Source organism: Rattus norvegicus, chromosome 2 (genome assembly GCF_036323735.1).
Source record: "Rattus norvegicus strain BN/NHsdMcwi chromosome 2, GRCr8, whole genome shotgun sequence".
Taxonomy (NCBI): domain Eukaryota; kingdom Metazoa; phylum Chordata; class Mammalia; order Rodentia; family Muridae; genus Rattus; species Rattus norvegicus.
This window is the reverse complement of record NC_086020.1, coordinates 178,150,307-178,164,152: the sequence shown is the minus strand read 5'-3', so window position 1 is coordinate 178,164,152 and position 13,846 is coordinate 178,150,307. Positions and strand designations below refer to the sequence as shown.

At 53.5% G+C, this 13,846-nt stretch overlaps 2 protein-coding genes across 3 annotated transcripts in view; both read left to right on the top strand.

Moving 5' to 3' along the window:
* The window catches only part of Ints3 (integrator complex subunit 3), a 52,249-nt gene extending 45,111 nt beyond the window's left edge, over window positions 1-7,138 (top strand). For both annotated transcript variants that reach the window (XM_017591307.3, NM_001427200.1), the window contains exons 21-30: window positions 1,989-2,142; window positions 3,035-3,103; window positions 3,849-3,924; window positions 4,288-4,401; window positions 4,684-4,732; window positions 5,219-5,386; window positions 5,618-5,718; window positions 5,910-5,982; window positions 6,146-6,302; window positions 6,398-7,138. In XM_017591307.3, the coding sequence (XP_017446796.1) occupies window positions 1,989-2,142; window positions 3,035-3,103; window positions 3,849-3,924; window positions 4,288-4,401; window positions 4,684-4,732; window positions 5,219-5,386; window positions 5,618-5,718; window positions 5,910-5,982; window positions 6,146-6,302; window positions 6,398-6,475 (1,039 nt within the window). In that variant the 3' untranslated portion in view covers window positions 6,476-7,138. The remainder of the gene's footprint in view (window positions 1-1,988; window positions 2,143-3,034; window positions 3,104-3,848; window positions 3,925-4,287; window positions 4,402-4,683; window positions 4,733-5,218; window positions 5,387-5,617; window positions 5,719-5,909; window positions 5,983-6,145; window positions 6,303-6,397) is intronic.
* A 1,511-nt stretch (window positions 7,139-8,649) lies between these two features.
* Window positions 8,650-13,318, top strand: Slc27a3 (solute carrier family 27 member 3). Its single transcript, NM_001106439.1, has 10 exons — window positions 8,650-9,417; window positions 9,684-9,893; window positions 10,101-10,259; window positions 10,803-10,927; window positions 11,148-11,342; window positions 11,450-11,540; window positions 11,657-11,855; window positions 12,061-12,158; window positions 12,250-12,380; window positions 13,021-13,318. Exons 1-10 carry the CDS (start codon window positions 8,799-8,801, stop codon window positions 13,195-13,197), a joined length of 2,004 nt encoding a protein of 667 aa, NP_001099909.1. The 5' UTR covers window positions 8,650-8,798; the 3' UTR covers window positions 13,198-13,318.
* The last annotated feature ends 528 nt before the right edge of the window (window positions 13,319-13,846 follow it).

Below are 13,846 nucleotides of genomic sequence, written 5' to 3'. Positions count from 1 at the left end.
TTCGATGTCTTGTATTCTGTTGGCGATGCTTTCGTGTATGACTCTTGATCTTTTTCCTAGGTTTTCAGTCTTAGGGGTGGTTCCCTTTGTGCTTTCTTTATTGTTTCTATTTCCATTTTTAAATCCTGGATGGTTTTGTTCAATTCTTTCACCTGTTTGGTTGTGTTTTCCTGTAATTCTTTAAGGGATTTTTGTGTTTTCTCTTTAAGGGCTTCTACTTGTTTACCTGTGTTTTTTTTTTTTTTTTTAATTTATTTTATTTATTTTGTGTATATGAGTACACTGTTGCTGGCCTCAGACATACCAGAAGAGAGCATCGGATCTCATTACAGATGGTTGTGAGCCACCATGTGGTTGCTGGGATTTGAACTTAGGACCTCTGAAAGAGCAGTCAGTGCTCTTAACCGCTGAGCCATCTCCCTAGCCCGTGTTTTATTTCTTTAAGGGAATTATTTATGTCCTTCTTAAAGTCCTCTATCATCATGATGAGATGTGATTTTAAATCCAAATCTTGCTTTTCCAGTGTGTTTGGATATCCCGTATTTGCTTTGGTGGAAGAACTGGCCTCTGATGATGCCAAGTAGCCTTGGTTTCTGTTGCTTAGGTTCCTGTGCTTGCCTCTCACCATCTGGTTGTCTCTGGTGCCAGCTTGTCTTGCTGTCTCTGACAGTGGCTTGACCCTCCTGTAGCCTGTGTCTTAGCACTCCTGTAGACCTGTTTTCTTTCAGCCGGATCTGGAACAGAGAGCTGCTCCTGTGTTTGTGTGACCTGAGGCCTCCACTCGGGTCACTTGGAGCAGAAGGGTTGGTCTTACCTCTGCTCTTAGGTGTGTTGGTGCTCTGGGTGCAGGCTTTCGGCTCTGGGTGCAGGCAGAAACTGGAGGGGTCCTACCCCTGACTGCTCTAGGTCCCTGTATCCAGAGGGCACTAGGCAGGTTCCTCTTGGGTCAGGAATGTGAGCAAAAGTGACAGTCTCCCCCTGAGCTCTCAGGATTGTCTGCACTTCTGATAGTCCAGCTCTCTTCCCCCATGAGATTTGGGTACAGAGATTTATGGGACCGGTTCAGTTCAGTTCCAGGTGCGGGCAGAAACCAGAAGGTTCCTGCCACTGACTGCTCCTAGGTTCCTGTATCCAGAGGGCACAAGGCAGGTTCCTCTTGGGTCAGGAGGAACAGAAGTGGGCAGAAGTGGCTGTCTCTCCTGAGCTCTCAAGATTGTCCACACTTCTGAGAGTCCAGTTGTCTCCCACACAGTATTTGGGTACAGAGAGCAGTTTATTGCTTTTTGAGATGGTCTTACATACCTGAAGTTGGCTTCAAACTTGCTTTGTAGGTAAGGATGACTTTGAACTCCTGATCATCTTGCCTCTGCCTCCCAAGTACTGACTGGCCTACTTGGAGGACTTGTTTCATTTTGAGACAGGTTTTCAAGAGCCTTCAAAGATCCTCCTGAGTGCTGGAATACAAGTCTGTACCAGTAGGCCTAGCTTTGCGAATGCACTTGTCTGCTAGACACATGGTTTTAGTTCGTACATTTAAGCCTCAGTTCTAATTTAGACGTTGTATATGGTGTCAGTTGCTACTCCTGGCAGTATAGGAGTCCTTCTCTCTGCTCTCAGGAGATAATCTACTCACTGATGATGATTAGATCATTGGGGAATCTGGACATGGTGATGGACATGTTTAATTCTAGCTTCTTTGGGAGGGAGTGGCAGGTAGATCTCCAGAAGTTTATGGCCAGCCTGATGTACATGAATCGAGTCATTATGTCAGCCAGGGTTAGTAGTGAGGCATGTCTAAATAAAAAGGAACACAAAACAAAAGCCAGCACTGGGGAAGAAAAAGTGTCTCCTGGCTGCAAAATTGCTGGGCCCTTGGAGAAGATAAGGAGGAACATGAGGTCCATGCAAGGTAGAATGGACCTCCCTGGGGATGTCTGAGGCCCCAGTGCTGGGTTGCACTGTTGGCTTAGGCCCAACTGGTTTTGCAGCAAAGCCGCCGCAGGGAAGATGAACCTGTACGAGTCATTTGCCCAGGCTACCCAGCTGGGTGACCTGCACACCTGTCTAATGATGGACATGAAGGCTTGCCAAGAGGATGATGTGCGGCTGCTATGCCACCTCACGCCTTCCATCTACACAGAGGTCAGTGCCTCCACAAGGGCCCATGTGGGGTGGGGGACGGCAGCAGTTCAGGGATTACAGGGAGTGACCCAACCTTAGCTCACATTCTTGGTGGGGGGGTTGTTTTTTGGTTTATTTGTTTGTTTGTTTGAGACAGTCTCATTCTGTGACCCTGACTGGCCTAAGCATTCACTGTGAAGCCCAGGCTGACGACAGACAAGTGCTGGGAGGACAGGCGTGAGCCACCCTGCCTGACTTACTCTGTGCTCTTGAGTTGTCGCCCATGTGCCCACCTACTTTAGTGGTCATTGCTTCCCATAGCATGGCTGTCTTCCTTCATCTCTGTTATAAGCTGGAGCTCTTTTCAGATCTTAGCTCTGGTTTAGCTGTGATGTGAGCCATTACCTGTCTATCCACTTGGATTCTCAGGGTTAACTCTATCTTCTGGACCAAGATAGGTCTCTTAAACCAGAAAGATTCCCAAGCCCCTTTGATGACTAAGAGGCCTGTCCTCTGTAGTGGAGTCTCACTTTCATTTCCCTGATGAGGGAGGGAGTATCAGGAAGAGAGAAATGAGGACTCAGGGTGTGGGCATGGCAGGAGGAACTGTGACCACAGCCAGGAGGGAGGGAGGAGGGGTCTAGTGGTATCCCCTCTCTGATCTTCATCTGCACAAGAACCCGTGTACCTTACTGTGTGTGCAAGCACAAACCATTCCTCTTTTCAAACACAGTCTGCTCATGATGGACACACACCGATACTGAAGCCTGGGGTTCATAAGGCTTAAATTCCCAGATTTGTAGCTGTTTGGTTCTGTGCAGAACCAGAACCCTAGTTAATGATAAGGGGTGGGACAGGCTAGATGAGAGCCAAGCATCTGGCCCACACTCCTGCCCTTTCTTTTTCTCCATAGTTTCCAGATGAAACCTTAAGGAGCGGGGAGCTGCTGAACATGATAGTGGCTGTTATTGACTCTGCACAGGTAAACATTGAGCTTTGATGTTTCCAACAGGGCCTGGCAGGCAGGACTGGGGAAATGAAGGTCCGTGTTGTCTCCCTAGTACCTGAGAACCCACATTCCTCACACACTCCGTCTCCCACTGCATGTGGGTGCCGTTTAGGCCATTAGGGCTAGGAAGGGCAAGCAGAGTTCAGGAGAGGCTGGGGTGGAGCCCATCCTCCCTGGTAGCTCTCCATGTTCTCTGGAAGTTCATGTTTGCTCAGGGAAGGCTGAGGGCGGGCAGGTGTGTGTGTGTGCCTGCATGCTTGATCATGTGTTTTGCTCTTGCCTGGCTTTCCCTTCAGCTCATAATAAAAATGTTTGGGCCATTTCTTCTTGACCATGCACAGGACCCCTAGGTCCTATAGCTTTGCATAGGTCCATATCTGAATGGGGTGTGCCTCATTTCTACTCGTGTCTACTCAGTTCCCACTCAGAGAGGGACTCAGCATTGAGAATCCTTCCTTTGCCTTTTCCTGCCCACACTGGGTCAGAGCTCAGCCTCCCAGGGTCTTTTCATTTCAGGCCTAGCTCACCAGATGGGGGAGATTCCTGTTCTCTCTGACATCAGCGTGTGGGTAGTTTTTTCCTTAACAGGCCTGTTCCCCTACAAGCCTATTGCTGTTGTACCTGACCCCTTCGCCCTTCAAAATCTTGTGTCATGCCTTCCCCTCCTGCCCCTTGGCTTCTCTTAGAGCTAATGGGTCTGATGTTCCCTTCTGCCCAGCTCCAGGAGCTAGTCTGCCATGTGATGATGGGGAACCTGGTCATGTTCCGGAAGGACTCAGTCCTCAACATACTCAGTAAGTAACTAGGTCTTCAGACACCTAGGAGAGGAGAGGGACATCAACCATGTTTAGCAGTGACAGGAAAGTGGTTGTTGGGTAGGACGGGGAGAAGTAGAATACCATGGCATCTGATGTCCGTGCATCAGTCTGTAGTGATGGCAGAACCCCTCATCTCTCTGGCCCTGGGTGGTTGGGGATGCAGGCATCCTCCAGAGACACAGTAGTCCATGTGCACTGCCAACAGACAGGATCTAGATTCGGTTCCATCTGTTTGGGATATTACTAGTCAGGGGGCTAGCCATGTGCGAGAGACGGCAGGCAGGCAGACAGACACAGACAAAGACAGACAGACAGACGAGTTTCTTGTGTCTCTTTCAGTTCAGAGCCTGGACTGGGAAACCTTTGAGCAGTATTGTGCCTGGCAGCTCTTCCTTGCCCACAACATCCCTCTGGAGACTGTCATCCCTATTCTGCAGCACCTCAAATACAAGGGTGAGTGGAACCACAGGCTGTGGAGGAGAGTAGGTGAAGCCTTCAGACTTCCAGAGAATGCATTCAGTCTCCTCCTCCCCTCCAAGACATGCTGTGCTCTGCAGGTGGCCCTACAGGCCTTCTCTGAACAGAGGACCAGGCCTCGCAGCTGCAGTGAGGCATAGAGTCTTCCAGGTTCTCTGTCAAAACTGTTCTTTCAGTGGCTGTTGCCTGGAGGAGTAGGAGAGGCACCTTTCCTCCTGAAATGATAGATTGCCCTGAACACCTCTCTCCTCCCCACAGAGCACCCAGAGGCCCTGTCCTGTCTCCTGCTTCAGCTTCGAAGAGAGAAGTGAGTTCTTGGTGGCATTTGGGCCATGCTTTCTCCATAGCTGTGGCTGTCTGCCTTCTCTGCCCTCAGAGGGGGGAGGCAGGGACAGAGCATCCCTGTTTCCTGCCCTGCCTGCCCTTTATTCCTCACACTCCTCCAGAGGGAAGGGTCAGGGCAAGGAACCACAGAGGCCTTCATCACCCCGACAGACAAGCCAGCTGCAGAGACCCTAGAGAAGTTGAGGTGTTGGGGAGGGCCTTGTGGGGACTGTAGCATTGCCTCCTACCACTGCAGAAGTTGAAGAATCTCACTTCTCATCTGTCTTCTACAGAGAATGGAACCAGGCATTCCTTGGCCCAGAGAGAAGGGGGAGAGGGATATGAGAGCAGGAAGCCACAGGGCCAGGAGGCTGGGGTTTGGGATATCAGGAAGTGGCACTCACTCAGCCATTGCCAAGGCGAGCGAGCCGTCCGTGTGTGCGTGGACCCAGCATGCTTTGATTCATAGGCCCAGTGAGGAGATGGTGAAGATGGTGCTGAGCCGGCCCTGCCATCCTGATGACCAGTTCACCACCAGCATCCTGAGGCACTGGTGCATGAAGCACGATGAGCTGCTTGCAGAGCACATCAAGGCCTTGCTCATCAAGAACAACAGCCTTCCCCGCAAGAGGCAGAGGTGGGCACTTGACTGCTGCCCAGGGATGGTGGGTTGCCAGTCCTATACCAGACTGGTTTGTGGGTGACATCTGATGGCTTGAAGACATGTGACATGGAGGACCACCAGCCCTCAGTCCCACCCTGTTCAGTCCCCTTCCCCCCACCCCCACACTGCGACACTTAGGACTGTCTCTGACCTAAGGAGGGACACTGGAGGAGTGAGTATTTGACTCTCTGCCTCTCCATGTAGCCTAAGAAGCTCTAGCAGCAAGCTGGCCCAGCTGACCCTGGAACAGATCCTGGAACACTTGGACAACCTAAGACTCAACCTAGCCAACACCAAGCAGAACTGTATGCAGCCTCTCTTCCTGTTCCCTTCCTCTTGGGCCAGTTTGGGGGAGGTGCTGCCCTGGTTCCAATCCCCTACAGCCAGTTGGGGCAGGGATGAGATTCCAGGACCACTGCTCAAACCCACAGAAGAAGCAACTTTCTGGGCGGTGTAGTCAGCTTCCTGACACATTAACTGTGCTTCCCTTCCGTAGTTTTTAGCCAGACACCGATCCTCCAGGCGCTGCAGCATGTCCAGGCAAGCTGTGACGAAGCTCACAAGATGAAGTGAGTTCCTTCTACTTTGGGCTTTGGGGAGAAGAGGTCTGCTGGGAACATTAACTTAATGACCAGCAAGACCCTGGACTTGAGAAACAGACTTGGCTTAGGTGTCGAAGTGGGAGGGGCCTGGGAAGGATACCCATCTCAGAAAGCCTGTCCCATCTCTTAGGTTCAGTGACCTCTTCTCCCTGGCCGAGGAATATGAGGACTCTTCCACTAAGCCACCCAAGAGCCGGCGGAAGGCAGCTCTGTCCAGCCCTCGAAGTCGAAAGAATGCTGCCCAGCCTCCCAATGCTGAAGAAGAGTCGGGCTCCAGCAGTGCCTCGGTGAGCCTCTCAGCCAGTGCACGGGAAGGGGGATGGGGTGCGGCCAGCTGCTGCCCAGGTCAGTGATGCCCTCCTGCTCCCCTCATTTCTTCCAGGAGGAAGAAGACACAAAGCCTAAGCCCACCAAACGAAAACGAAAAGGCTCCTCTGCTGTGGGTTCTGACAGTGACTGAGGCCTGGCATTCCCACCCTGCCCCAGCCTGAGAAACGTCCACGCAGCCCCACCCCTCCTCTTATCCCAGGGCCTCCAGCTCCTTTTACCCCTCTCCACTGCTGCTCCCACTGGTAGGTACTCACAGCAGCCAGACGCTGTGCAGAAGCAGATCATGGTGGAAGATCTTGCCCCTGGCTCCTCCCCAAGTCTCCAAAGAGCCATTGGACAGAGAAGGGAGTGATGAAGAGGCTTCTGGGCAGAGAAGCTGGGACGGCGGCAGATGCTGTGTGAGTGGGCACTCCTTCCTGCTTCCCTTCAGTCTGCATTTGTTCTGAACAGACACTTGTAGTCTGTGGACGGCGGTCACTACACCAGTGTGAAATGGGCATCTGACCTGGTGTGGGCGGTGCCCATCTGGGCAAATGCCACAGCCTTCAGAAAAGAACCTGATGACAGCGTAAGAGGCTCTTGCTGCACCTGGGATGCTTGGGTTGGCCCAGCATTGGCACTTCAAGCTGAGCCGGAGCCCAGGGGAGTCCCGGAGGCAAGTTCCTCAGAACTGTCAAATGGCCTGATTTCTGTGGTTCTGTTTTTGCTTTTTCTTTTGGCAAAGATAATCGAGTTTTAAATTGTTTTTAAGTGATAATGAAACAAGCCAGAACATCTTTTGTGCCTGAGTTGACATCTGTGTTCATCTTGTGTATAAGTGCCTCTGTTTAATTTGATGTCTCTACTTGTACCCCTCTCCCCTACACAATGTCTCCAGGAGGGACTTGGCTTTGCTCTCCCGATATCCTTCCCTCTAGAGTGTGAGTCAGGCATCTAACCTTTCCACCTAGAAGCTGATGCTGGCACCATCTTCCTGCAGGCTGGCCTTGCCCATTGCTTCTCAGGAACGTCATCGTTAGGGGTGTGGGGGAGGGGTAAGGAGGGGTAGCTTAGTAGATAAAGCACTTGCCACACAAGCATGAGGACCAGAGTTCTGATCCCAGAACCCATGTGCATCTTACGTTGATGTGGTGGCTTGCCTGTGAGCCCAGAGCTCAGAGGCAGAGACTGGATCCCTGGAGTCAGATGCTAGCTAGCTACACTAATGTCAGAGAGCTCAGGGTTCAGGTGAGAGAGAGCCACCCCCTCACTGAATGGGAGGGAGCGTGATCTAGGAGCATTCCTGACTTCTACTGTGGGCCTCCATACCCGTGAATACACATGTGCACTCACACACAAACGTCTACATAATCCACACACATGAAACCTCTATGGTCCAAAAGCTAGTACTTGTCCTCTTATTGAGTGCACGATTTCCAAAGGTGGCAGGGAAGGATGCTCTATGTTGAGTTTTGAAGGAGAGAGGATGAAAGTTCAAATATCAGGGACAGGAGACTCTTCCAATCTAGTTGCTTACTGTCCCCATATAGCAGCAGGGAATAGTCCCAGATCGTGCTTTTACCTTCCCTATCCAGGGACATTTGATGCCTTGCCAAGGAGAGGTGTAAAAGCTACGTTTAGTGTGCACACTCCATTGATTCAGCCTGAACATTTTCCTCTTCTGAGAATCCATGCTCCTTTAAAGCCAATACTTTTGAACCTCTAAACCACCAGAGGCCTCTTTTTCTTCCTCTTCCCATCCCCAGTTTCCAATGCACCGATTAAAACCAGGATGGGAAGCATTTGCTGGCTGGTCCCAATTACTACTGTATCCTTGCCTAAAATGGAGGGCCTCCTTCTACAAATCTTGCAGATTGGCCTCCACCTTTCCCCTACTTAATTCTCAGGCTCCCATCCATTCCCTGGGGGTTGCTATTGCTGCTGGTAGCTGGAGACAGCACTTGGATCTGGCTGTCTTGCCCAGACTTGCAGAAACGACCTGGCTAGGGGCCAGATTCTTCAGTCTCCTTGGAAAGAGAGCAATGGTACCATCCCATCACTGGTGACAAAGAACAACCAAAGGAATGAATGTCAGGCATGCCCTGGCTCCTGGACCAGGACTCTTAAGCGCCAGCCAATAGCTTAGATGGCCCTGAAAATGCACAGCTGTAGGGTGGAGGGTAGGCACCTATTCAGACCCGACAAGCTGCTGGCCACCAGCAGTCAAATCCCGGAGCGAGCGCGCCTAGGGCGGGGCCTGGGCTGCGGGGAGGGCCGGGCCGCCCCCGACTCGCACTTCTGGCTCACGCGCCACACCGCAGAAGCTGGGTGGGAAGGGCGGGTGCCGGCGCACGCGCGCCACGTTCGGGAGAACAAGGGTTTTACGGAGCCGAACCAAGGCGGGCTCAGTGTTTCAGGAAGGACCACCTGGAGTGTATGTGAGCTGCTGGGACGAGCTAGAGGAAGAGGGCACCATGGCGGCCCTCCTGCTGCTGCTGCCCTTACTCTTGTTGCTGCCTCTGCTGCTCAAGTTAGACCTCTGGCCTCAGCTGCGCTGGCTGCGGGCAGACCTGGCCTTCACAGTTCGCGCCCTCCGCTGCAAAAGGGCCCTTCGAGCACGCGCGCTGGCCGCAGCGGCCGCGGACCCAGAGAGCCCTGAGGGCGGATGCAGCCTGGCCTGGCGTCTAGCGCACCTGGCCCGAGAGCAGCCGACACGCACCTTCCTCATCTACGGCGCACGGTGCTTCAGCTACGCGGAGGCGGAGAGCGAGAGCAACCGAATTGCTCGTGCCTTCTTGCGCGCACGGGGATGGACCGCGGGCGGCCGAGGCTCGGGCAGGGGCAGCACGGAGGAAGACGCTCGCGTGGCGCCTGCGGCTGGAGACCCGGCTGCTGGAGGGACGACCGCGCCCCCTCTGGCACCCGGGGCGACTGTGGCGCTGCTCCTCCCTGCGGGCCCGGAATTCCTATGGCTTTGGTTCGGACTGGCCAAAGCTGGCCTGCGCACGGCCTTCGTGCCCAGTGCTTTACGCCGAGGGCCCCTGCTGCACTGCCTCCGCAGCTGCGGTGCGAGCGCGGTCGTGCTAGCCACAGGTAAGGCTGGGAGCCTGAGAGGGCGTGCCTGGTCCCTAGACTTGAGGTGCAAAAGTGAGTGGGGTTAAGAGGCCTGGGTTTGGGAAAAGATATACTAAACCCAAGGGATTCTTAAACCGTCGGATTACAGGTCTCAGGCAAGACGTGGGATCCCCACAGTGCTACCCTTACCCTAGAGCGTTGCACAAGGACAGTGCAAACCAGCAGGTGATGAAGGCTTTAGATTAGCTGGAGAGCCTTGAAGCTGGGTTTGCCTACCCTTGTAGAGTTCCTGGAATCCCTGGAGCCGGATCTGCCGGCCTTGAGAGCCATGGGGCTCCACCTATGGGCAACGGGCCCCGGAACTAATCTTGCTGGAATCAGCAATTTGCTGTCGGAGGCAGCAACCCAAGTGGATGAGCCAGTGCCGGGGTACCTCTCTGCCCCCCAGAACATAATGGACACCTGCCTGTACATCTTCACCTCTGGCACTACTGGTGAGGACTGGATAAAATCCTTACTTCTCAGATACTGAGGCAGTGGGTGGCAAGGTCTGGGGAGAGGACTGGGACCTCTTTTACTTTCAGGTCACCCTGGACACCATCCCAGGCACAGCTTCTTTCCTTCCAGTCCCCAAACTACCTACTTTTCCAGGACACAGCTCAGACCCTTTCCCTGACTATGCCGGTCTTGCCACCCTTCAGGCCTGCCCAAGGCTGCTCGAGTCAGTCATCTGAAGGTCCTACAGTGCCAGGGATTCTACCAGCTTTGTGGAGTCCACCAGGAGGACGTGATCTACCTCGCACTCCCACTGTACCACATGTCTGGCTCCCTGCTGGGCATTGTGGGCTGCTTGGGCATCGGTTAGTCTCTCCTTGGGCATTATTCAGTCTCTCACATATTCCTCTAGCACAGTGGTTATCAACCTTCCTAATGCTGCCACCCTTTAACATAGTTCCTCACAGCATGGTGACCCCCAAACCATAAAGTTATTCCATTGCTACCTTATAACTGCAATTTTGCTGTTATGTAGACATCTGATATGGGACCTGAGGGAGTTGCAAAGGACAGGTTGAGAGCCACTGAGCCACTGCTCTAGCAAGTTCTGAAGTACCTTCTATGCCTGCCTTGCCTGGGAGTTTTCCTGAGCCCCAGATAGAAGGAGGCATTCCCTACTGTAGGAATTCCTGGTACAGTAGGAAACATTGCACAAGTCAGAGCCACAGTCTGAGCAGCTGTGGAGGCTACACAGTTAACAGCCTCTAGATGCCAGAGAACGAAAGAGAACATTAGCCTCACCAAACACAAGTGGGGAAGGACTTGGCCACTCCACTTGCTAAAGACACGAGGGAGCAGTAGTGGTTATAGTCCTCTCTTGACCCTCCCTTCTCTCCTGATTCTGGTAGGGGCCACTGTGGTACTGAAACCCAAGTTCTCAGCTAGCCAGTTCTGGGAGGATTGCCAGAGGCACGGGGTGACGGTGTTCCAGTACATTGGGGAGCTGTGCCGATACCTGGTCAACCAACCCCCGGTGAGTAGGCTACAGAGCAGGCCAGACAACAGGAGACATCAAGACTTCTGGAAGTTAGAGAGGGGAAACCTGGAGCCCACGGCTGACGCGGCCCCCTGCTTTCAAGGGAAACAGAAAGGGAGCATAATGGGAGGAGGTTCTGGAGAATGGGGAACAGGGCTTCACTCTGGGGATCTGGAAGCTTGGTGCTGGAGCCCCTGTCTCCCTCTCACCATCTCAGAGCAAGGCAGAATGTGGCCATAAGGTCCGGTTGGCAGTGGGCAGTGGGCTGCGCCCAGACACCTGGGATCGGTTTGTACGGCGCTTTGGACCCCTGCAGATACTGGAGACGTATGGCGCTACAGAGGGCAACGTGGCTACTTTCAACTACACGGGACAGCAGGGTGCGGTGGGGCGTGCTTCCTGGCTCTACAAGGTGAGAAACAGAGTGGACACAAGAACCCCCTGAGCAGAAGGGGGATGGTGAGAAAAGAGGCTCCGTGCGGAAGCTAACATGACCCAGTGTGGCTCTCCCCTCCCCAGCACATCTTCCCCTTCTCCTTGATTCGATATGATGTCATGACAGGGGAACCTATTCGGAATGCCCAGGGGCATTGCATGGCCGCGTCTCCAGGTTTGTACTTAGGCGGGAGGTGAAGCTGGCACACAGGGTTGAACTTGGCACCTGAGAAGGGGGTGTCACCTGGGGTTCAGGTGAGTAACCCCCCTTTGCCCCGGTAATTCTTCCAGGTGAGCCAGGCTTGCTGGTGGCCCCAGTGAGCCAGGAGTCCCCTTTCTTGGGCTATGCTGGGGCTCCAGAGCTGGCCCAGGAGAAGCTGCTGAAGGATGTCTTCCGGCCTGGGGACATTTTCTTCAATACTGGGGACCTCTTGGTCTGTGATGAGCAAGGCTTTCTTCACTTCCACGATCGTACTGGAGACACCTTCAGGTATCCCTGTAACTTCCCAATCTTCTCAGATTTCCAAACTCAGTGACTCAAACCTCAGCAGCCCAACTCTGTCCCCCTCCTCTTCCCATGTCCAGCCCCATCTCTTTCTCAGACTTCATCAACCACATTATCCCCTAAAGTCTTTGTCTCCTCAGCAACACTCCTATAACGCCTGTCTCTCAGTTCCTCCCCGCTCTGCCAACAGGTGGAAGGGAGAGAATGTGGCCACAACCGAAGTGGCTGAGGTCTTGGAGGCCCTGGACTTCCTTCAGGAAGTGAACATCTATGGAGTCACGGTGCCAGGTGCTTAGACATGAAAGGCAGGGAGTTACCCTGCATAGTACTGTTTGGGCACAAGGGAACACAGGGCTTACATGTCTCCCGCACCAACCAGGGCACGAAGGCAGGGCAGGAATGGCGGCCTTGGCTCTGCGGCCCCCGCAGGCTTTGGATCTTGTACAGCTCTACACCCATGTTTCTGAGAACTTGCCACCGTATGCCCGACCTCGATTCCTCAGGCTGCAGGTAACCGGCTGCTCCTGCCCCAGCTCCTCATTCATGTACCTGCAACTGCTAGTGGTTCTTAAACCCACAAGGAACCCCACATAGGGGACTCCATGAAAAGACACTTCCCTGATGGGCACATGCTCCTTGTGTCTTTCCCTTTAATCGTGTGTGTGTGTGTGTGTGTGTGTGTGTGTGCGCGCGCGCGCGCGCATGTGCATGTGGATATGGATAGAGGCCAGAGGACAACCTTGAGTGTCACCCTCAGAAAACCCACTGCCTCCTATGACACAGGGTCCTGGTCGGCTTAGGCTTACCAGTTAGGTTAGATTGGCTGGCCAGTGAGTCCCAGAGGTGCTCCCCTCTCCACCTTCTCCCAGCATGGTTCCCAGGTTGAGATGGTTGAATCCAGGTCTGCATGTTTGCCAGGCAAGTCCTCTACTAAGAGACAGCAGCTGTTGCCCCGTCCACTGATCTCCCTTCTTATCCCCTCCCCCTTAGGGCCTGGCTCCCTCTCTCTGTTACCACCTCACCTTAATTTTATATAATGTCCCCTTCCCCCATACCTGCCCCAAAGCAGAGCTCGGGCAACTCACCTGAGCTAAGTGGACAGACTATATATTTCCTCCAGCTCTCTCTGAAAACACCCTTCTCTCCCCAGGAGTCTTTGGCCACTACTGAGACCTTCAAACAGCAGAAGGTTAGGATGGCAAATGAGGGCTTTGACCCCAGTGCACTGTCCGACCCCCTCTATGTTCTGGACCAGGACAAAGGTGCCTACCTGCCCCTCACACCTGCCCGCTACAATGCCCTCCTGTCTGGAGACCTTCGAATCTGAGACCTTCTGCCTGAGGGAGGGGCCCTGGGGGGGTACAGGCCACCGTGGCTGTACGGGGTTTCAGGTGTCTTTTGTATATGGAGTCGTTATTTTGTAATAAACAACTGGAGCTTATCTGGCCCTTCCTGTGTCTGTGGGGCTACTCGCGCATTCCTGTCCTGACCTCATGTGGCCCCAAGCTGTGGCTGAGCCTTTCTGATAATCACAGCTGACCCTGGTTGGTCCTGGAGAAGCCCTGCCGGTTGGTGTTTACGTCTTTTGCGTTTACACTGCTGTCTCTGGAGCTGTAGGATCCCAGAGGATTGATTCCTACTGCAGACGCAGATCGAGGCGTTCAGAAACACTGCCCTTTGTTGCCTGCCCTCACACATCACCTCAGCCTTGTGTGTGGCTGGTCCTGGGAAGTCTCAACCTTGTAAAACAAACTCAGGGAGGGATGAGGAAGGAAATTCAGTGATCTACAGAAGCCAATCAGAGAGGGGGGAAGGAGTCCTCAGCCTCAAGACTCCTGGCCAATCACAGACTTCAAGAGGTGGAACATTTGACTTTCACAGTCCCTTAGGGTGGGGCTGTGAGACCCTGCAGGGGTGCAGTAGCGGGGTGGGGGAGGGGGAGAGAGGACCGATTCTTTGCCTCCTGAAAGAAGAAT